This window comes from Maniola jurtina, chromosome 13 (genome assembly GCF_905333055.1).
Source record: "Maniola jurtina chromosome 13, ilManJurt1.1, whole genome shotgun sequence".
In the NCBI taxonomy this organism is placed as follows: domain Eukaryota; kingdom Metazoa; phylum Arthropoda; class Insecta; order Lepidoptera; family Nymphalidae; genus Maniola; species Maniola jurtina.
The window spans coordinates 10,724,996-10,749,053 of NC_060041.1; the positions used below are offsets into that span (position 1 = coordinate 10,724,996).

Here is a 24,058-nt window from a genome sequence, read left to right on the forward strand (position 1 = left end):
TATGGATTTCGGCCGTTAGTATCCAAATACTATACATTGACTATAATGTACTGGATTCCGTTCCAATTTAACAGCACGCATATATTTTTTATGGTTACCAATGTACCTATATATCCATTGAGCTATAGAATCTAGAGAGTAGAGAAGCAGACCTCATGCGTCAGGCGTGAAAAAAGGGTACCAAAAAGAATTTGATTTAATAACTATTTTTACGTAGACGTACTTCTTTCTATACATCTGTACTAATAAATAAAATTGAAGTGACTGTCTGTTTGAATGGGCTAATCTTCGAAGTGGATGAACCTATTTTGACGGGACTTTCTCAGTTGTATAAGAGTTGCACCATGTTATGGAAAATAAACTGTTGGCAAATACAATAAAAGCAAGTCCACCACCAATTTACTAAATACAAATAGTATGTGCAGGCAATTTTGTATCGATAGAAATAGGCAGAGATGTTTCCTGGCCTGTTGGTCTTCTTGTTCAGTAATTCGACAGTCAGTTTATTACTAGAATAGGTTGTTCCCCAAAACCGCCTCAACCTATTCTAGTAATAAACACCTCTATGCGACATTTGAATTTGGAGTTGTTTACGACCAATCGTGATTGTTAACATACGAATATTTTAATAACTGACTAATTTAATTTGAATACTTACAGATAACAAGAAGCTAACCTCCATATTTTCGGTTTTCATTAAAAGTTTATTATTGAAATTATTCAGCGAAGGTTATTGACGCGAAGGTAGGTTAGGATAGGTTAGTAAAAATATATTATTATGTTCTATTATTATACTAGCGGATGACTGTGACTTGGTTCGCGGGGATTTAGTTTTTTAAAAATCCCGAGGGAACTCTTTGATTTTCTGGGATGAAAAGTATCGTATGTCACTCGCCAGGTCTTTAACTATAAGCATTCAAAAAAAATCTGTTAATTAGTTGCCATGTTGCGACGTAATTGAGGGACAAACCAACAAACAAATTCACTTTCGTATTTTATAGTATTCGTTGCCACTTGCCCCGTTCACGTTGTCTTAAAAGTTAGAGATGCGTGAAATATGATTATGATGATGCCAAGTGGTTAAAAGGTCAGCCTTATTTCTGGATGGGTTGGCGGTTCGATTACGGGGACCTCTAACTAATAGGATGACAGGTGAATCATATTATACAGTACTAAGTACATAATTATATTATACCTAGTCTATGAATAGTGCCTTATTAAAATGAAAATGGTTTTAATCTATGACACGCGGAACTAATAAGCAGTATGCAAATTTTTATACGTAAGGGCTTTAATATTATAGTGTAGGTAGGTAAGTATGCAAATTAATTGTGTTGTACCGTTCGTTTAGAAACCAGAACCATTATTGGGAAAAAATTACGTCACCTAGATGCCCCGAATTCTATAAAACTAACGTAATTTATATATACTCGTATCTATCATCTACTATACTTACTTTATACAGCTTACCCAGTTTTACAATAACAATTACAATTTGTACAAGTGTAAATTAAAAATTTATAACACCCCCGACAAGTGAAGGTTACAGTAACTAGAAAATAGCTGATAACTTTCAAACGGCTGAACCGATTTTCTTGGATTAAGTATAGCTAACAACAAACTCGATCGGCCACTTTTCAAACAAAAAATAAATAAATTAAAATCGGTTCATTAGTTTAGGAGCTACGATGCCACAGATAGATACACAGATACACACGTCAAACTTATAAGACCCCCCTTTTTGGGTCGGGGGTTAAAAACTAACTTGTAACTTGTGGCAATACCACAGCGTAAAAACATACAGTGAGGTGATGCCCTTGATGTTTGCGAAATGAGTTTATATACTTAGTTGACTATCGACCCGCCCCGACTTTTCACGGGTAGCTTATTACAATTTTCGCAGAGATCTTTTGAAAATAAAATATAAGTAGCCTCACTCAGGAATAATGTAGCTTTCTTTTGGTGAAAGAATTTTCAAAAATCGATTCAGTAGTTTCAGAGATTACTTCCTACAAGCAAATTTACTAACTTTGATGATGATGATCAACCCATTGCCTGACGGTGAAGGAAAACATCGTGAGGAAACCTGCATGCCTGAGAGTTCTTCAAAATGTTCTCAAAGGCGTGTGTAGTTTTTCAATCCGCACTTGGCCAGCGTGCCAAGCCAAAACCCTTCTCAGTTTGAGAGTGGGTTGATCATGATGAATGATCGATGACGTGCATCGATAATCACACTATCACACTAATATTATAAAGGCGAAAGTTTGTGTGTGTGTGTGTGTGTATGTTTGTTACTCCTTCACGCAAAAACCACTAGACGGATTTGGCTGAAATTCGGAATGGAGATAGATAATATCCTGGATTAGCACATAGGCTACTTTTTATCCCGGAAAAGAAGAGAAGAGCAAAGAGCTACCACGGGATTTCGAAAAACCTAAATCCACGCGGACGAAGTCGCGTAAGATCGCGAACTAAGCGAGATGAAGAGTAAACGGGTAAAACAGGTTTTTTGTTTTGATTTCAGAAAATTAACTAGTTTTTACTAACTAGTACATACCTTTTTAATCGTTTGGAGTTTGACCATTAATTATACTTTTGTTAATATATTTAGATGACGTAGGTGCATGCCTATAGCCTTGGTAGGTAGAGATGAGATTCTTAATCAAAACTAAGTTAGGCTAGGTAGATATATTCTATATTGCTATAATATTTAAAGGTATTTAGGAAAGATTAGTTTGTTTGTAATCGATACATTCTGAAACTACTGAACCGATCCTAATAATTCTCTCACCATTAGAAAGCTTCTTTATCCAAAAGTAACCTAGTACTTAAACGCTATGTCATTATTATAGTACTTACCTATGTATGTGTATAGGTATTGTATATCTTATTCCACGCGAGCGAAGCCGGGTGCATCAATTAGTAAATTATATTGTAACGTTTTCTGATTAAGTGATGTAAGTAAACGAAACTAGCATCTAGGTAGATACTACTTGGACGGATCGGGCTAAGAGGCATGTAGAAATAGCTTTCATGCAAGCAGCTACATACACAGATCACTAGGGAATGATCTGTGACATATACGTACATATCTATGTATATACGTCACTACTTACATGACGTGGTCGTAGACGTCGTTTCGTGTCGTGATTTCGTGACGATGATCCACTAAGAAAGGATTTTTGAAAATTCAATCCCTGGGAGTTAAAAATAGGGGTTTGAAATTTGTGTCCAGACGGACTAAGCCCTAACTCACACGAGTGTTAAAAAAGCGTCGCGTTAAAACCCGGCGTTGCGCTGGAAATACAACAGTGCGCGAAAAAAAAGCGTTGACGTGTGAACAGATACTTGAGAATACATTTGTTCAATTTGAACGCTTTTTAACAGACGTTAAAAAAGCTCTCGTACGAATGAGGCCTAAGTCACGTGCATAAGCTGGTTATTACATGAGTAGTACACATTTTTTTCTAAGGTTCTACAGAACTGTCGGTGCGCGAGTCTGATTCAAACTTGGCTGGTATTTACATTCGAGTAGACATTAACACCGGAAGTCATATACTTCTTTAGAGCACGAAATTCAGATGACATGTAGCATACACATTACACAACCATAATGCAATGCATAAAGGTTGAATATGACACATGTCGTTTGAATCGTCCCCTAAGAAAACCCCTATCTTGACTATGAATACCAGCGTAAGAAGAGATTTTTAAAATCTTTGATATTTTCATCACATCGTCTCGTGGAGCTGTACTTTAACTTATATGTATTTAGCACCTTTAGCACCTTCTTGTATACTAAACAAAGTCATCCCATTGTATTCTATACCTATTGATAAATAAGAATACATTGTAGGTTTTCCCCATCACAAAATAATGCAATCGTTCAGATTTCCGCTTGTTTTGTAACCTAAATAGGTACGCTAGTCACTTTATGAAGTGCATCTTTTGTATTCTGTTTTTTAAACGTGATTAGAATTTTTATGTAATTAGGTATTTAGTATACGTACTACACAACTAATTTAGAAGTTTATTATATGACTTGTACATTTCAGACCAAATCGGTTTAGTTATTGTAGCGTCAAGGGTAACAAAAATTCAAACTTTCACATTTTTTAAATAATTTTAGTATTAGTAGTAGGTAGAGTAGGTAAATTAAATTAAAGGTGGATCAAAACCCGGAAAGAGAATTCAAAAATGTAACATTTTTTCCTTTATTTGTTTTAAAACACCGAGGAGCACTCAGAATCTGAGCCTGTATCTCACCATAGTAGGTACTTACTACTTACTCTATCTACATACTCGTACATGCCGTCCTATGGCCCTGGGAGTAGGATACTGCACAGTATTTCCAAAATATCTTAGAATATCTTTAGTTTTTGTCTCGGTCAAAATCTTGTTTTTTTTTTCAAATATGCGCCGTAGGGAATCGTACCTAGATATCAACTATAACTACCTACTTATAGGTTAATCCTTCCGACTCAAAATCTTTTCGTTTTCCTTCCTCCGCCAACGCTCACGATTTCTCGTTGTTCTATAATAGAACGGTGAAGGAGGAACAAGATTATGGAGTTCATGAGTACACTCTCCAGATAGAAGATCGATAGGCAGGCGACACATGCCCTTGCCACCTGGGTGCCTGGTGCACTTCGACCGCCCGTTGTGCAATATCCTTTTATCCACGCATGACGCACATGCAAACTGTGGAATCAACTCCCTTCTGCGGTGTTTCCATTAGATTACAACATGGGGTTATTAAAGGGGCGGAACAACAAATTCCTGAAAGGCCAGCAACGCATTGGCGGTTCCTCTGGTACTGCAAAATGTTCATGAGCAGCGGTAATCACTTAACATCAGGTGACCCGCCTGCTTGTTTGCTCGCTATTTTTATTAAACAAAAAACATTGTGACGGTGTGTAGACTCAGCAATTTCACTTGAGTTAGTGATTGATTCGGGCGCGGCGATCTACGTATCTAGTCTAAATTCACCGAGTTGGTACTTGGTAGATCCATCACAGAGGAGGCGACAGTATCCCATGCAAGACCGAACCTGAGCCTGGTAAAGTGAGTGAGATATCAACTAGATTAATCCTTCCGAGTCAAAATCTCTTCGTTTTCCTTCAAACCTTAAGGTGTGTCGGTTTAGTGTGTCCATCACAGGAATTACGCAGTCCACTTGCAACCGCGCGTGAGGACATTACCATGCAGCTCGCGTGTACTTTGTGATACGCAAGTACGTGATCCACGATGGATTATGCTTTCTCACGGTTAAACGACGTCAGTTATGCCCGATAAGTGGATGGATAGCCGCTTCAAGGAAAAATATTGCCTGCAAGATACGATAAAGTACTTACCTACCTAAGAACCGACGTCATTCATACTATTTTTATTGAAAACATGACAGCCCAAAACAAGTGTAAAGTAAAAATTTATAACACCCCCGACAAGTGAAGGTTACAGTAACTAGAAAAGAGCTAATAACTTTCAAACGGCTGAACTGATTTTCTTGGATTATAAGAACACTCTCGATCAAGCCGCCTTTCAAACAAAAAAAAACAAAATTAAAATCGGTTCATTAGTTTAGGAGCTACGATGCCACAGATACATACACAGATACACACGTCAAACTCATAACACCCCTCTTTTTGGGTCGGGGGTTAAAAAAGAGTGTAAGTGTAATGTTTTCATGTTTTCAGGATTCATGTTACATGCACTTTAAATGTATGTATGTATGTGAGGTTCTTTATTCTACCATAACTTCTAAATTCCTAAACACATTTGGATGAATGTAGTACCGTTAGGATCCTTACCTAGGTCCATAATTTCGACTGACACTGACTATTTAAAAAAAAAGTAGGTAGGGAATGTGGTAGGGCAGTAGTGTTTTTAATTTTTTAAATTCTTATTTTTTACTTGTTAGGCATTTGAGATTTCGGATCTTGTGAAAATTCATTATCACGTTTATTATCACTAACATTTGATAAAAATTGTAAAACCTAGAAATTAAATGTCCTATTAGGCGAGTCGTAGGTACCTACCATTACGTCACGATTTGAAAGCCAACCCATTTTTTTCTAAGAAACCTCCATCAGAAATTATGATTACAGAAAAGGGTGACGACCCTTAGTAATCAGGAATACGATGTAGAGAGACTTTAGTTTCATACCTTTCAATCTCTTAGATACTTTTATCTTTACAGTAATGACCTACCTACCTACCTATAAGTACTATACTTACTAGTTACTACTTATTTAGTAAGTAGGAACAAAATCTTAATAATTGCGAAAAAATTATCGTCGCTGCCGTAATTTAAAACCCAGAAACTCAAGTAGGTAACTAGAGGTCAAAACGCTATGGGACATTTCCACTCATATTATATTTATTATATTATTAGGTTATTAACACTGGCCTACCTATTTTTGCACGCTATTTAGTATTTAATAGGAACTTAATACTAAAAAAACTTATAAATAAAATTCAAAATGTTTGAACTTTACCTTGTTTATTTTTTGTTAAATTATGTGAAATGTCATGAACTAATATGAAAACTTCCGCCCAGGCAAAGCACCTTTAAACTAGTAAACACGTACCTTAATAATAAATAATACCTACTTTATTTCTTTGTTACAGATCTTGCCCGGATATAAAGAAGCTATATCTATTAACAAGACCAAAGAAGAATAAAGAAATTATAAAAAGGTTACAGGAACAATTCGATGACCAGGTTTGTGCAAAGTTCTTTAAAAATAAGCCGCTTGTTTCACCGCCGCCGACGACGCGACGAAGCGATAGGTCTGCCGATAACTTACTTAGCAACGTTTTTGTATAATTAGGATGATGCCTATGTCAAAAACAAATTATTTCTTAGGAATAATTAAGTCTTCCAAAATTCGTAAGATCCACGCCTTCTGTTAGTTTTAAGTTTGCTAACATTTTAAATCTAAACAAGTGTAAATTAAAAATTTATAACACCCCCGACAAGTGAACTTTACAATAACTAGAAAAGAACTGATAACTTTCAAACGGCTGAACCGATTTTCTTGGATTATACCTAAGAACACTCTCGATCAAGCCACCTTTAAAAAAAACTGAATTAAAATCGGTTCATTAGTTTAGGAGCTACGATGCCACAGACAGATACACAGATACACACGTCAAACTTATAACACCCCTCTTTTTGGGTCCGGGGTTAGAAAGTGCGTCAAATTATGGCAAATGTTTATGACGTCAATTCAGTGAATTTCATAAAAGCTTACTTTGCTAACACTAAGCGAGTGTTTTGATGTTTGATAGTCACTGATTTGTCTTGTAGACATAATCCCTATTGTTGTAAATTGTATAGTCTCGCTTGTCAAATAACAATTGCATCGCTAACTTATCGACAGATTACTGAAAAATATAGATTGATAGTTTCGGTTGTAGGTATTTTACCTAGCCTATTACATCTGTAGCATTGCTTTGTATGGTATTAATAAGTACTCTATGTAAATACACATGAAGCCAAAATTTTCCATTTACAGTTGCTACTAAGAACAAAAAGCGTTTAAATAGTCAAATTAACATAGTACATTACGAGGTTCGTTGAAGATGTCCACAGAATATCAAATGATCATAGCTTTTTATGAATTTAAATAATATAGAAATAAGGATATCTACTTATAGGAAACATATTATCACATCATACTAATATTATATTATAAAGGCGAACGTTTGTGTATATGTGTGTGTGTGTGTGTGTTTGTTACTCCTTCACGCAAAAACTACTGGACGGATTTGGCTGAAATTCGGAATGGAGATAGACAATATCCTGGATTAGCACATAGGCTATTTTTTTTATCCCGGAAAATCAAAGAGTTCCCATGGGATTTCGAAAAACCACGCGGGCGAAGTCGCGGGCATCGGCTATTAGCAGATATTTATGTTGCTAAGTAGCGGTAAGTATAGGTCGTTAACGAAAAATTACTATAAGATGGTACGGAACCCTTCGTGTGCGAGTCCGACTCGCACTTGACCGGTTGCTTAAATTGTTTTTACCCACCTCTTTTAGCAAGTGTAGCGTTTCTTGCAAATCTGATTGAAAACGTTGTTTTTTCACAGCTCTACGATAAATTAAGGAAGGTGCTACCAGACTTCACGGAAAAAATTGTTATAATTGAAGGGGATGTGGGACAGAAGGACTTGGGCATCAGTGAAGAAGATAGATTGAAGATTACTAAAGAGGTATTTGTGAGGAACTTTCTCATTATTTGCATGCAAGTGTATAACCAAGAAGGAGAACCAGAGTAACCGACATAACTCAGCGGGTTCCGAAGCTGAAGTGGCAATGAGGAGGGCATAATATAGTTCGAAAAGCCGGTAGACGTTGGGGTCATAAAACCGGGGGTTGGATGACATAAAAGGAGTCGCTAGATTCAGGTGACTCAAGATCGTGGCGCGCGATCCATACAAGAAACCTATTTCCAGCCGTGGTCATTTACCGATTGACAATATTGATGAATGATGATGATGGTGATGACGTTTAACCAGGCTTCCTCACACAGTACCTACGTGTACGACACTCACAAAAATTACCGACGGTATTCGCTACGCTATTGATCAATCACAGTTCACACTAGTAACACTTGGACTTTAGCAATGCTTTCAATTTTGTGAATCATGACAATATATTCATAGTGCTAGCAATACTGCGTTTTTTAACATCTTACAATTAGTAGGAAAATGGTTTTTCTCATATTATCTTCTGAGTCGTCAGCAGTGGGTTCGAACTGATGAGGTTTCCTCTGAATGGACTTACATTAGCGCGGGCGTTCCCCAAGGCAGAGTACTTTCTCCTCTGCTTTTTTCTGTATTTATCAACACACTATAGTGTCCTTTGTTTCCATCTAACTTAAGACAAATGATGAAAATTTGAGTAGATGATTTTTTTAATTAAAAAAATATTTGCAGGTGGAATTTATCTTTCACGGTGCAGCTACGGTGCGTTTTGACGAAGCATTAAAAACGGCTGTCGAGATCAACGTACGGGGCACGAGGGATATGCTACACCTCGCCCGCGCTTGTACTAAACTACGGGCTTATGTGCATATTTCTACTGCTTATAGGTAAGTTACACACCAATTATAATAATTGAGCGAAGCGAGGTTTCCCAGTCTATATAGAGAATTTTCATTTGCCCTTTGTCTGTTTTGTGTTAATTTATGGTAGGAGCGCTTTTCTTTCTCTTGATGTTCTCACCCCCTTGTATCTACCTACCTAAAATGCCATCTCTCTGAGTCTCCCTCTCTCTAGTCGTTCCTTCATTTCTGAAGATGGTGATCCTGGTGTTTCTGCAACCTCGTGCCGCTTAAATGCTTTTATCGGAGGCTAGTCTTGCAATTGTGTGAAATTTGCACTTGGAGTCTTTCAGCTGGTCTGCCTGTCTGGTTGGTGAGCGGCCTCGCGATCTTTTGCCCTCTGTGTTGCCATCACAATTTTTTTTCCAAACTATCACTCCCTCGTCGTATGATGTCCGTTTTGTAGAAAGTCGCATTTTTACTCGTAGCTGTGACAGGATAGCCACGTTTATGTGTTTGGCTATCCAAGGATTCCTCAACATGCGTCTCCAGCACCACATCTTGAACGCGTCTATGCTTTGTCTTTCTATCGCCTTGATGCTCCATGTTTCTACTCCGTACATGAATATAGGGAATATTAAGGCACGAGCCGGACGGCGCTTGGTGTTGTTGATTAAACCACGATTCCTCCATATTCCGGTTAAGCTTGTCATCTATGGGTATGTTACCTGAAGAGCTTCGTGTATCCTCAAGAATTTACGACTGTAGTATATCTACATTCTACTCCTTACAGATTTGATTTCCAGTTATTAACCAAAATAACATAACAGTAGCTGTGTTCATTAGAATAGCTGTTCCGATCAAAAATCGTTTTTTACAAGCCGTCAAACTGGGTAGCATGGTACTTGTACGTCGTCCGTCGTGAACTATAGATTGTAGTTGTATTGACCGTAGTAGTGACCAATACAAAACCCTTGGTAGTGGCATTAACATCAACTTCGTACGTCAACCATCAAATCCCATAAAAACACTTGTTTAGAACAAACTATAGTGACGTGTAGGTCGTTGGTACATGGAGTTTATTGAATACTCGTAGAACAGGAAAGACGAAAAATTTTTTGTAGGCACATTGCTACGAGCCTTAAACATTTTTTTTGATCCTCTAACTCCTGGTTCCATATACTCAGTCATGGTCATGCTGGGGTACACATGCTTAGCGCTAGCCATACATAATCAAGTTTACCGTCAAGTTTGCAAATTGCAGCGGTCTTGAAGCGTCGCATCGTTCAGTCAACTGATAGCCATACACCGCACCGTCAAGTTTATACTCGCCGAACAGGAAAGACGAAATTTTTTTGTAGGCACATTGCTATAACGAGATTATAACTTTTTAGGGTTCCGTACCTCAAAAGAAAAAACGGAACCCTTATAGGATCACTTTGTTGTCTGTCTGTCTGTCTGTCTGTCTGTCTGTCCGGCCGTCCGTCCGTCCGTCGTGTCTGTCAAGAAAACCTATAGGGTACTTCCCGTTGACCTAGAATCATGAAATTTGACAGGTAGGCATCGTTCAGTCAACTGATAGCCATACACCGCCAAGTTTACTGAGTAGGTACAACTTGACCGGTAAACTTGATCGTGTATGGCCAGCGTAAGCTGCGTGGACGAAACATTTATATATTTAGTATCATCTGTGATGCCAACAACTTCGTCCGCGTGTATTTAGATTTTTAAAAAATTCTGTTTGATTTCCCGAGATGCAAGCTACCTCTGTACTTACCTTTCATATAAACCGGTTAAGCGGATGGGCCTTTAAGAATCCCGTCTTTGATTTTCCAGGATAAAAAGTAGCATATATGTCCTTCCCCGGGATGTAAGCTAACTCTGTACCAAACATTAAAATCGGTTAAAGTTTATTACAATGCAGCTCTTTGAACGAGATAATTGGGCGCGAACCCCGAAGACGCAGGTTCGATTCCCGTCGGTTTCGCATTTTTATATTTATTTTTATTATTATTCGCATATGTATTTAAAAATTATTTAGAAGTTTCCTTGAAGTGTAGGTAAAAAACACTAAAAACTTATAAAAATAAATGTTTCTGTCTTACGAGTATAACAAAAACTTTTCCGTAAGACTTTTTATAAACATAGACAGATAGAAACACTTTATTGCACACAAAAACACATGTAAAGGATCACTTAACACAGAAAGAAGAAAACAGAAAAAACAATTGTGTGCAAAGGCGGCCTTATTGCTTGGAGCAATCTCTACCAGGCAACCTTTGCTGAAAGGAGAAGTGCTAGGGTAGGGTACATAGGTACTTATTTTAATAATTAAGGTAGGTACCTATACGTTTTAAATTAAGTAATATACATTTGTTACAGCAATTGCCCGTTAAAAGAAATTGACGAGAAATTCTACGACGCCGCGCTGGCTGGTGACAAATTAATAGACCTTGTAGAAAACATGGACGAGAAAACGCTCAATTGCATCACTCCAGGGTAAGATGACTATAATTAGTAATTACTAGTAGGTATCTATATATATGCCTAAGCACTTATCTAACGGAATCCCAGAGGAAAAACGCGTTCGAAATTTTCCTTCGTCCTTTGGTTCGCGCATAGGTATAAAAAATTTCGTACAATTAGCGCACAAAAGGCGTACATACAAAAACGAGCGCAATTTACCTACGCGCAAAAAAACGCTAATCTGAGAACACTCTAAATCAATAATGTAGTTACTCGTAGGTATTTCACTATCTACGCCACTGAAATGTACATAAACAAATAGATAGGACGCTGGAATAGGTGTACCATACAAAATGACAGTTGTTTTTTGTATCGATTCGAAGCAACCCACTGACACCGAGCGTACTGGGAATTGAAATTGACCCTTTGTGTAAATTAGTCTTCGTGTTGAAAGTAGTCTTACTAACCGTAGAGTCTCCTAACTTCAACTTATATGCCTAACATCGGCTAAAATTTAAAAAATTCAATATTTTTTTTCCTTTTATGGAAACACTAATTGTAGTGATTTGGGAAGTATACATATTTAATCATGGCACCATTGCAATGTCATTTGTCAAAATATTGATGGCCATTTTGTCACAATCGTGAGTATCTTCGGATCACGCACACGCTTCTTTTTTACCGACCCCGAAAATTTGTGTCATTACTCAATACTGCTTGGAGGTAAGTTTTTTAAATCTTTACTACAGTTTACTCATATAATCTATTATCAAAATTAAAAAAATCATTCAGATATGTTCGTTAACTACAGAAATATTAGGGCAGACAATGTTAGGATACAATCTGTAATGTGATGTTTTTCTAACTTCGTCTGCCCTTAGGGTCGTCAAAATTAAAATAAGAACTTTTTTTTGTACTATACTTATATGAAAAAGTCTGGTCTGTATTTTTTCTTACTCTATACCCTCTATTCCTATTTAAAACTGTTATGTATCTGAATAAGTACCAAAACGTAGATATATTGTATAAATAACTATATATTTCCTACATAACAAAATGTAAAGTAAGTTGATAAAAGAGTTGATTTCTGGCGCATTTAAGGTGTTTTAAATTAATGTTTGATAATAAAAGGTTTCTTTAAATATAAAGTTACTAGGTTTTTCCTGTGGCGCTGCCTGCATGAATGTTGTTTTTTTTTTATTGATTCTGCATGAACCATGGCTTTTTCACGATGAAAAGTAGCCTGTGTATTAAGTCAGGGTATAATTTATTTCCATTTCTAATTTCAGCCAAATAGGATAAACAGTTGAGACTTGTGATGTAGGAGAACTCCTGAAGGAGGATATTTTATCCTGAAATCCACGGTTTCCGCGGGATTTATGATAAACCAAAGTTCACGCGAGCGAAGCCGCGGGCAAAACCTAGAAATTTTATAAGAAAAAACTTTTATTAACAGACATGCGCCAACTAAAAGTGCTAGAAATGAATATTTGAAGAAAATTAACAATTACAAAATATACCACTATAAATTTATATTTGCAATAGTCGATTATTTTAATTTTATTTACAGGTAATCCAAAAACTCTAGACATGAATCGAGAATTCGTAAAAAAGAAAAAACGATCATATACAGTTGCTTACAGCCTAGACATGTTGGATTTAGCATTAGAATGCCTAAGAAAAAGACAGTTTTACGATTACTACGATTAAAGTGTTTAATTCATTCATCATATTTCATTTTTATTTACGATACCTTTGTGCCACCCCTGAATTTAAGAACGATTTTGGACAAAGTACGCCCTAACTTCGTCTACCTAAATAAAAGTATAAAATATATAAAATTAAAAGGCATTAAGATAGTGTATTTGGACTTTTGAATAATTTTATCTGATTTATATTTTTTTGATAAAATTGGCATTATGTTTAAAATAAATTTCCTATGCATAGATGAAGTTTGGAATTTCACCTTAACTTCGTCTATTTTTTTAACGGTCATTAGCTTGCCTAAACTATAAACAGTAGGTACACTTTCATACACACATAAAAAGAACTATTACCATTGGACGATGTTTGTCAGACATAACAGATTTTTTTACATCCGATTGGCGGAAAATTTGAAAAAACGGTCAAAAGCAGACGAAGTTAGGGAACTCTACGGAACATTTAGTTTCACGTGACTCACTCACTGCTGTTCACTTTTGCAATCAGCGGCGCCAAAATGGCAAAAATCAAGTTCCTTCAAAAACAGATCCGCAACCGCAGGTCCAGCGTACCTGTATTAGTAGAGGTCGGTGGTCTACAATCATTTGACGTAATAAGTTCATAGAACTACGTACATACCTTAAATTATAAAAAATAAAAATGACTATTAATCCTTTTCAGATTGCTCGGGGAATTTCCAAACACGTACGCATATACCAAGTCGGCAGCTGAAGACATAGTACAGAAATACTCAAAGGGACTTCCCGTGGCCATGTTTAGGCCGTCTATAGGTAAAACCCATTATAATATGTATTAATCCAAATACCATTTATTTTTAAAAACCATTGCAAAGTATATTAGTGGGACGTCCCGGGTTTGATTCCCGGCAGGGGTTTGGAATTTACTGGCAAAGCCGTGCCGCTAAGCGATTTAGCGTTCCGGTACGATGCCGTGTAGAAACCAAAGGAGTATGGGATTAATGAAAACTGCCATACCCCTTCCAGGTTAGCCCGCTTCTTAGACTGCATCATCACTTACCACCAGGTGAGATTGCAGTCAACGGGCTACAAAATGGTCACCGGTCACTGACATTTTTGTCTTTATCATTTGTATGGGATTCCGTAACAGAAAGAGCGCTATACTAAACTTCTTTCCGTGGATAGATAGGAATGGGTACTTATCACACTTCACACTATCACACTAATATTATAAAGGCGAAAGTTTGTGTGTTACTGGACGGATTTGGCTGAGGAATGCGGGCGAAGTCGCGGGCTTCGGCTAGTTCAAGATGAAACATTTGATTCAAGAACAGTGTTTTGTTTCAGTGATTGGGACGGCGAGAGAACCCCTTCAAGGATGGATCGACAATGTTTACGGTCCTACCGGGGTAAGTGTATACGTCTCTATTGGAATTTGGACTTTTTTTTTTTTGTTGATGCTGGGGAATGCATTTACGCATCCCCCCCGGAGGGAGGGTATGTGGGACTCGCCGGCCGAGAGGCGACCGGAATACCCACTAAACCCCAGCGGCGCTACTGCGCGTCGCCTGGCGACTGGGTCACGGGAACGGCCGAAGCAAACACCGCAACTCAGCCAGCGACGTCTGCCGAGGCAGACCCTCCACTGGGGACCTGCTCGGTCCCCACCACCTCCGGGACGCACCAACGAAGTGCGTCCCCCGACCCTGGGACGCGCACGTCGCCCGTGTCCCGTCCTACGCTTCGTCCACTGTGCCCTCTGCTAGTCAGAGGGACACGCGGAGAAACCTCCCCCCCTGCCAGGTCATTAGCCATAGCCAACAATATCTCCGAAGAGAAATTATTAGCCATGTTACCGGGGCGCGCCGGCCCGAACACTGCTCTTCCCCTCGGACGCATCCAAAACGGACCAGCAGCATCCAGGCACACTGGGAGGTTACCTGGCTGGCGCCCCTGGAATTTGGACTTACTAAGATATTCTAAAAGTAGGTAGGGGTAGTGTAAAAGACTTGAACCACTTTTTATTTAAAGTGTCATATTTTCTTATTAACACCCGACCCAAAAAGAGGGGTGTTATAAGTTTGACGTGTGTATTTGTGTATCTGTCTGTGGCATCGTAGCTCCTAAACTAATGAACCGATTTTAAATTTTTTTTTGTTTGAAAGGTGGCTTGATCGAGAGTGTTCTTAGTTATTAATCCAAGAAAATCGGTTCAGCCTTTTGAATGTTATCAGCTCTTTTCTAGTTACTGTAACCTTCACTTTCGGGGGTGTTATAAATTTTTAATTTACACTTGTAAATAGGTTGTAGAGATTGGAGAATAATTTCAAGCGTTAGCGTTTTTATTAAGCCTTACTTTTGCATCATTCCTTTTTTATATAATAATACTGTAAAATTTTATACAGATTTTAACAAAAATGAGAAAATAGTCAACTTTCCTCACCACCAGGGACTCTTAAACCGGGGTGTAGGGAGAGTTGAGTGTTGACCATTTCATTGTTTTTAAAGAAGAAAATGCATTTAATAATATTAATTAAGGAACACAGAAAATTAAAATGTAACGAATGAAAAATTATAAGTCGTAGTTAAATAATAAATCATAGGATTATTAATAATATTAATTAAGGAACACAGAAAATTAAAATGTAACGAATGAAAAATTATAAGTCGTAGTTAAATAATAAATCATAGGATTATTATTAAGTATATACATAGGGTAACGATTATAATTAATAAATACTAAGTATTATTGTGTAGGTCGATCGGTGCAGCGAGTCTATTGTATACAATGACCCTATAATAATTAGGTATTTGAATAAACATTGGTTTTTCATACAAATAAACACACAAATTGTATTGGAAGTCTCATGTATTTTTAAATGTTTGATTATTAATTAGGTAAGGTGATGCATCAACTTTGGACTGAAGTCTGAGTTGCATTTTTTTTTGCGTCGTCATTTTGGTAGGTAGGTACTAAATTTAGACGGATTAAGGATTTAAGCGTATGCACTATCAAAATGCCAAAATATGCACAAAATATTGTACCTATCAAAATAGGTAGAGTGCGTAGGTAACTACTAATATACAATTTCAATTTCTAAAAAAAGATTCCGACGAATTGAGAACCTCCTCCTTTTTTGGAAGTCGGTTAAAAAAGGATCATCATAAATATCTAGTTGCATACTTGTAAGGCTTTAAGCATTTATAGCAAAGGTCTTGAATGTGTAGGTATCTCATTAATTACAATAGATATTTAAAAAAAAATTGAGTCTAATTAAAATGCTATTATGTTCTAGGTTGTAGTCGGTGCAGCAGTAGGCCTCATTCACGTCTTGAACTGCAATCCCAAAGCGATCGCCGACTTAGTTCCCGGCGACATGGTGGTGGATGGCTGCATAGCGGCTGCCTGGAAGACTGCTCGAGACTACCCTGGGAACCACGAGGAAGCTCCTATGGACCAGCTGCCGACAGTTTATAATTACATATCATCAGAGCAAGCGCCAATTTCGTGGGGTAAGATGTTTTTTCGTCAAATTAGTTCCCGGCGACATGGTTGTGGATGGTTGCTGCATAGCGACTGCCTGAAATACTGCTCGAGACTACCCTGGGAACCACGAGGAAGCTCCTATGGACCAGCTGCCGACAGTTTATAATTACATATCATCAGAGCAAGCGCCAATTTCTTGGGGTAAGATGTTTTTTCGTCAAATTAGTTCCCGGCGACATGGTGGTGGATGGTTGTATAACGGTTGCCTGAAAGACAGCTCGAGACTACCCTGGGAACCACGAGGAAGCTCCTATGGACCAGCTGCCGACAGGTTATAATTACATATCATCAGAGCAAGCGCCAATTTCTTGGGGTAAGATGTTTTTTCGTCAAATTAGTTCCCGGCGACATGGTGGTGGATGGTTGTATAACGGTTGCCTGAAAGACAGCTCGAGACTACCCTGGGAACCACGAGGAAGCTCCTATGGATCAGCTGCCGACAGTTTATAATTACATATCATCAGAGCAAGCGCCAATTTTTTGGGGAAAGACATTTTTCATCGAAATAGTTCTAGGCGACATGGTGGTGGATGGGTATGGGTGGGTGGGGAATGGGTATGGGATGGGATGGGTGGGTTGGGGATCGAGATTACCCTGGGAACCACGATGGAAGCTCCCGTGGACCAGCTGCCGATGATTTATAATATTATCGAAGTAGGTAACTTCTTAATTTTGCCCGAAAGCCTAATTATACTAATTTTCATAGGTATAACTTACCTACATATATACCTTGAAAAAATTCATCATTTAATGATAGTCTTACAAACTTTTATTTCCTATTTTACCCCTAGGGGTGGAATTATCAAAAATCCTGTCGTAGTAAGCGCCTACGTCATAAAAGGAACGTAAGTACCTACCTACCTACTGTCACAAGTTTCTAAAACCAGCGGTTTAGGCTGAGACGTAATTCGGTCAGCTAGTTAGTCAGGAAAAGTTTTTTATATGTACTTATAAATTGACTAGCTTATGCCCGCTACTTCGTCCGCGTGGACTACACATATTTCAAGCCCCTATTTGACCTCCTTAGTGGTAGAATTTTCAAAAATCTTTTCTTAGTGGATGCCTATGCCATAAAGCTATCTGCATGCCCAGCCCGATCCGTCCAGTAGTATGAGCTGTGCTTTGATAGATCAGTCAGCTTTTCCTGTTATATAATTTAGACGTTTCTTAAATCGATTAAATCTCAACTTATAAAATATTTGCCCATAGAAAACTTCATGAAATACAACGAACTACACGGATTTCAAGTGCCGACCAACATGGCCATATGGTTCTACGTGTTTATGCTGACGCCTTCAAAGTTCCTGTACAATATCTACTGCTTCTTCCTGCACTGGATACCGGCTTACGTGGTGGATGCTGTTCTAGTCTTGATCGGGAAGAAACCTATGTAAGTTTTGTGAACAGAAAATAGTATTAAAACCGATAGATATGTAGTTTATGGCAGAAAAAAATCGATAATATCGATAAAATCAATAGACAACGAAGTCTTTTCAATCACAAGTTTTTGGACACATAAATAATTAATAAAATTACCTATTGTCTTATTTTGAAAAATCAGTCTCCTGCGATCCTATTGGACTAAGAACCCGTGAGGGCCAGACCCTCTTTATTTTATAAAAGTAACTTTCAGCTTTTATAAAATAATGGAGGTCTAGTCCTCGAAGTTTTTTTCTCTATATCGTTTCCAACATTATGTAGAAATATTTCAGTAGGTACTAAACAAAACCCGGATAGCTTCTCTAATTTCTTTCTCTTTTACAGGTTACGAAAAGCATACCAAAAAATAGACAAATTCTCAGCTGTTATAGGCTATTTCGCCCTCAGGGAATGGAAGTTTCATAACAGGAACACACAGAACCTGTACAAAGAGCTCTGTGAAATAGACAAGGAGCTATTTAACTTTGATATGAGCTCGGTGAACTGGGATGAATACTGCAAGGCATACATCAAAGGAGTGAGGATACATCTTCTTAAGGATCCCCTGGATACGATCCCCCAAAGCAAGAGAAAACATTTCAGGCTTAAGATTTTACACTATTTCTGCGTTGGACTTATTTGCTTAGGACTAGCTAAATTATTGTTGTTCTTAATAAGATTGGTTGTAGGTTAGTTAGGATAATTTTAAGTAAGACTGTGTTCTTGCCTCAGACAAAGAATCGAGGTGGACTTGACATCGAAATAATAAAACCTTGTTAGAGCAAGCAAGCATGGAAAAGCTCTGAAGAGGGATAAAGACAGAAAAAAATGTTATGTCTGTGTCATAGTTTAGCTTTTTTTTGTTGGGCACAGATAACAACTGTGTGATAGTCTCTGTGATAGTAATTTATTGCGAATTTTACGAGGTTTAAGTTTTGCGTTTTAAATTTAGTGTTGAAGGTGTATAGAAAGGTCATTTATGGTACATTGCTGTGTGATCGGCTGTAACGGCCATAGCGAGCTCAAATTAAGAAACATATCACCTTTTATTCGTTCGTATGATTTGTTTTGTCCCTTTCGGGGATACGCGTCTGACAAGTCCACCTTGATTCTTTGTCTGAGGTTCTTGTAAATATAAAAGACGTTGTTAGTGGGTAGATAGTAAATACATGTAATAAATCGTACTTAATATAAAATTTTGTTGCAATCCTATGACCATAGACCAATCGGTTTATTAATATGTAAGATCAAGGTGCTATGTTACTCGTCTTGTTGATCTAATGGTTAGCATATTTTCGGTTAGCGAGTATCTGGGTTCGATTCCCGGGTGCGGCAAAAAATAAGTATGGAGTTTTTTCTGCCAAGAAATTTTCAGTGCTAGCCCGGAGGCAGAAAGTCGAGTTTTACACCCGTGCGTAGGACAGTATCATATTATAAAGCCGTCCTGCGACTGATTACTCTCCGGTCATGTCGGATTGCCGTCCCATTAGACTGTGAGAGTACGGAAATAGAGTGCACTTGTGTTTCCGCATACCTATTATGATGCTGACGAGGAAGATATCTGAATCAAGTTTCATAGCATTAAAGTAGACAAACATAATCCCACTTGAATTAAGTAATTTCAGTAAGTACGTAGAACAATCATTGCTAAATAAACTTATTTACCTTATAGCTATAAGTAAGTACAATAATTCTAGTTTATAAAATGTGTGCTCAAATCGTATTTAATTAATTGCCATTTTATTATATACCAGTTTTTTTAATGCAAATATAGAAAATTGTGAAAAAAATAAAATATATTTGGAAAATGGTCTAATTTTTTGAATTGCATGTCGTCTCCTTTTCCTTCGCAAATGCTAATTCCTAGGCTGAGTCAATATGAATTTGAGACGGCGTGCGGGAGCCGAATCATGCGTATTGTCTCTGTAGGTACCTATATAGTACGCGACAGGTCGAGGGTTTATAACAAGAGTGAATAGGCACCTTCTAGGTAAACGCGTCCCATCTTAGACCACACCATCACTTTCCATCAGGTGTGATTGTGGCCAAGCGTTTGCCTATAGTGAATGAAAAAAAAGATGGCAATCGCCGCGGGAACGCTCAACACCCGCACAACCCGCGCGCTAACCCGGTGCGGGATAACGCCGCGGGTAACGATTCGGTTCGACCTGTCGCGTACTGTACATATGTTCCTTGTTTCACGTAGGCTGTAAAGGCCAATTCAGACGTATGTGAAAAATGTAAGCCGTGGCAAATCATTAATCAGAAAGGCGAAATGTAATACTGGCTTCCCACGGTGCGTGTCTGTACGGATTTTCACACACGGTCGACGACTTCGGACAGCCACGCACCGCGCACGGGGCTCGGATGAGGATGACGTTTCTGCACTACCTCGGAGGATACTCTGCCGGGCTGGTCCGTGTTCGTCTGCAATATCACGCACCGTGGGAAGCCGGTATAAGATGGGTGACTGACACCTTGCGCATTTCGGACGTGAAAATAGTATATAAACCTCAAACAAGACGTTAATATGCAGTAGACGCCATGTTTTCCTCGCGAGTACAGCTGTATAAGCATGTTTTATCTTAATTAAAGCAAAAAAGAGACTGATCACTTAAAACATTTTATTATCATGTAACAACTCAACTGGGTACAATACATTCGTAAATAACAATTAAGAGGAAAACCATCTCGAATGACTTAGACGATTTCACCTTCAAACTAGCAATTTTGACATGTCATGACCCTCTATTGACAATTAATCAAGCAGACATTTCAATCTGCGAAATTTACGCGGACTTTTAGTATTTTGACGTAGGAGGGTAAAAGATCCAGTACATGAACGAATAAGGATTACCCTGACTTTGACCTAAAATTAAGATATATGAGAATTGTTCTATATATAATTTTTATTTTTTGTGTATCTGTACACAGTATATCAAAAAATCAAATAAAATGCGTGGTATTAATTATTATAAATTATTTTATTTAACAAAAGGATAAATTGCCAGTAAATGAACTGGGAATTTCAGTGAATGAACGAACTCTATCTAGTGCATAAACTCTCGATTCCTATTAATAAATTCTTAAGTATATTTTCGGCTTGGAATTTAAAAAAAATTGTCAGATTTTCAGTTTTTGACTTATTGTATATTTTTTTCTACATTTTGCGCGATAAATCAAAAACTCTTTTACATAATAATAATAAATAAAACCTGTTTTAGAATGTATAATAGAGCCCTTTCATATGATATTATCCCCTTTGGTATAGTTATCTTAGTTTGAAAGTCACCTAAATTTTCTGGAAAACAGTCCAAATGACTACAGAGAAAATGAAACTTAACGCCCTTGTTGCATCCAAGTCGCTGGAAGTGCAACATCAGCTACTGAATGTGTTAAGAGTAGTGAGAATAATATACCGTAACACAAGTGTCTGATGTTATCAGATTTGTTCCTTCGAGCCGAGAAGCCACATGTTCTGATGCTTTTTAGACAATCTAAGATCTCTCATTAAGTGATCCAAATAATTTTGATTGAATGGTCTAAGTTGAGATGTAAAAAAGTCACTACATCGTCACTACCTTCTGAAAGTTCTTGAAATGGTAGATTAGAGGTACTGGGTTGGGGCTGAGGTACAGATTTATCACCAGAAGTCAGAATCGTTCAAATTGCAGACTGCAAGTTACAATAGAGCCGCTTGGAACAATTTTTTTGCTGTTTCTTCGGGTAATATTCACAACGCAGAAATAATAATCATCATGGTGTTTAGATGGTTCGAGCCAAATAATAAAATTTTTTTTTTAGTAAAAGTAGTTAACTATTCTTATTTGCTCATAAACGCAACGAGGAAATACAGCTTCCACATATAAAAATTGGAATCCAGGCCTTGCTGTTAGCTGCTAATGGAATCTCAAAGTAGCCCGAGTATGCTTGTTTTACTGGGCACAAAAGGAAAGAATGAAAGGAGCTTACCCAGTACATCTTAAAAGATCCGTTATAGATACATGCATCCTGCCATGCCTTACCTATGCCAGCCAAACATGGGTCCAGACAAAGAATATAAAAAGAAATAGTGACTTGCTAAAGGGCGATGGCAAGTTGCATAAATTAAGCAAAAAATATTCAAAGTGAGAATTGAAGACATAAGAAAAAAGACAAAGCCTACAGACACCTTGAGACATGCCCTAAAACTGAAATGTAAATGGTCATATTGTATCGATTTTTACAGATGAAAGAAGGACAGGTAGGTAGACCGAAAACGCGTTGGTCTAATGCTATTGTGCAAATCGCGAGAGAAAATTAGCTTGATAGTACCAAAGACAGAGAGAAATGGGGATACCCAAGAGGGATCCATATCCAAGAAAGAAGAATACCAGAATAAATATAAAAAAAATTCAAAAGAAAAATAAAACCGACTTCAAAATCACAAACACTAAAAAGTAAAAAATAATTTAAGTTATTGTGGTTTTTGAAGTCGGTTTTATTTTTCTTTTGAAAATTTTTTATTTCAAAATTTTTAGTGGCCCCACTGTACTATAATAATATGCCATGCCCAGCTAAAACCCTACTGTTTACTAAGCAATTACACTGATCGCGAGCAATTTGCTCTTATCCATTGAGGAGTTCTGTTCTCCATCTCAGAAGATATTCATCAGAACTTCATCTTTATATGGGACCACCTGCAAAGTATACCTAGCTTTTCAAAAAAAAATAATTTCCAAATCGGTCCAGGCGTCTTTGAGCAATCGGTGAACATACATTAAAAAAAAAATTGAATTTGCTCTTATCCATTGAGGAGTTCTGTTCTCCATCTTCAAAGATATTCATCAGATCTTTACCAAATTTATATGGGACCACTTGCAAAGTATACCCTATCAAACAAAAAAAAAATCCAAATCAGTCCAGGCGTCTTTGAGTAATCGGGGAACATACATAAAAAAAAGATACCGACGAATTCAGAACCTCTTCCTTTTTTTAAAGTCGGTTAAAAATATACTAAGATTTACTAACATGGTGTTATACCACAGAGTAGCAAACAGAGGCAAAGCTTCTAAGAAGCGAGCAAATTTTATAACTATTTTGGTAGGGTTGGCACTGGAGGATACAATTTAATTAACAATAGTTATTTGGTCAACAAGATGGTAAAGTTTGTTTTTGTTGTGATTGCCTAGTCTAAATATCGATCTTTAAATATCGATCAATAGATCTAAATATCGATTTTGAACGAAATCAGTCAATTTAGAAAGAATTATAAATGGTGCCAACTTTTTTAAATTTTGGTTACTTACAGTTTCCTATTTTGTGATCCCAGGGAGCTCTAAATATCGATTTTGAACGAAATCGGTCAATTAACAAAGAATTTCAAAATGGCGTCGACTTTTTTAAATTTTGGTAACAGTTTCTTATTTTGTGATCCCAGGGAGCTCTAAATATCGATTTTGAACGAAATCGGTCAATTAACAAAGCACTTCAAAATGGCGTCGACTTTTTTAAATTTTGGTAACAGTTTCTTATTTCGTGATCCCAGGGAGCTCTAAATATCGATTTTGAACGAAATCGGTCAATTAACAAAGAATTTCAAAATGGCGTCGACTTTTTTAAATTTTGGTAACAGTTTCTTATTTTGTGATCGCAGAGAGCTCTAAATATCGATTTTGAACGAAATCGGTCAATTAACAAAGAATTTCAAAATGGCGTCGACTTTTTTAAATTTCGGTAACAGTTTCTTATTTTGTGATCGCAGAGAGCTCTAAATATCGATTTTGAACAAAATCGGTCAATTAACAAAGAATTTCAAAATGGCGTCGACTTTTTTAAATTTTGGTAACAGTTTCTTATTTCGTGATCCCAGGGAGCTCTAAATATCGATTTTGAACGAAATCGGTCAATTAACA

At 37.4% G+C, this 24,058-nt stretch overlaps 1 protein-coding gene across 2 annotated transcripts in view; it reads left to right on the forward strand.

Moving 5' to 3' along the window:
• The window catches only part of LOC123870913 (fatty acyl-CoA reductase wat-like), a 46,452-nt gene extending 26,478 nt beyond the window's left edge, over positions 1-19,974 (forward strand). Inside the window, exons 3-12 of one of the 2 annotated variants that reach the window (XM_045914410.1) lie at positions 6,631-6,724; positions 8,098-8,220; positions 8,947-9,101; positions 11,436-11,552; positions 13,902-14,011; positions 14,546-14,607; positions 16,495-16,711; positions 17,955-18,135; positions 18,510-18,883; positions 19,287-19,974. In XM_045914410.1, coding sequence (XP_045770366.1) covers positions 6,631-6,724; positions 8,098-8,220; positions 8,947-9,101; positions 11,436-11,552; positions 13,902-14,011; positions 14,546-14,607; positions 16,495-16,711; positions 17,955-18,135; positions 18,510-18,858 — 1,408 coding nt within the window. In that variant the 3' untranslated portion in view covers positions 18,859-18,883; positions 19,287-19,974. Of the gene's footprint in view, positions 1-6,630; positions 6,725-8,097; positions 8,221-8,946; positions 9,102-11,435; positions 11,553-13,901; positions 14,012-14,545; positions 14,608-16,494; positions 16,712-17,954; positions 18,136-18,509 lie in introns of both variants that reach the window. The other variant, XM_045914409.1, reaches the window with a different exon arrangement.
• Positions 19,975-24,058: the final 4,084 nt, after the last annotated feature.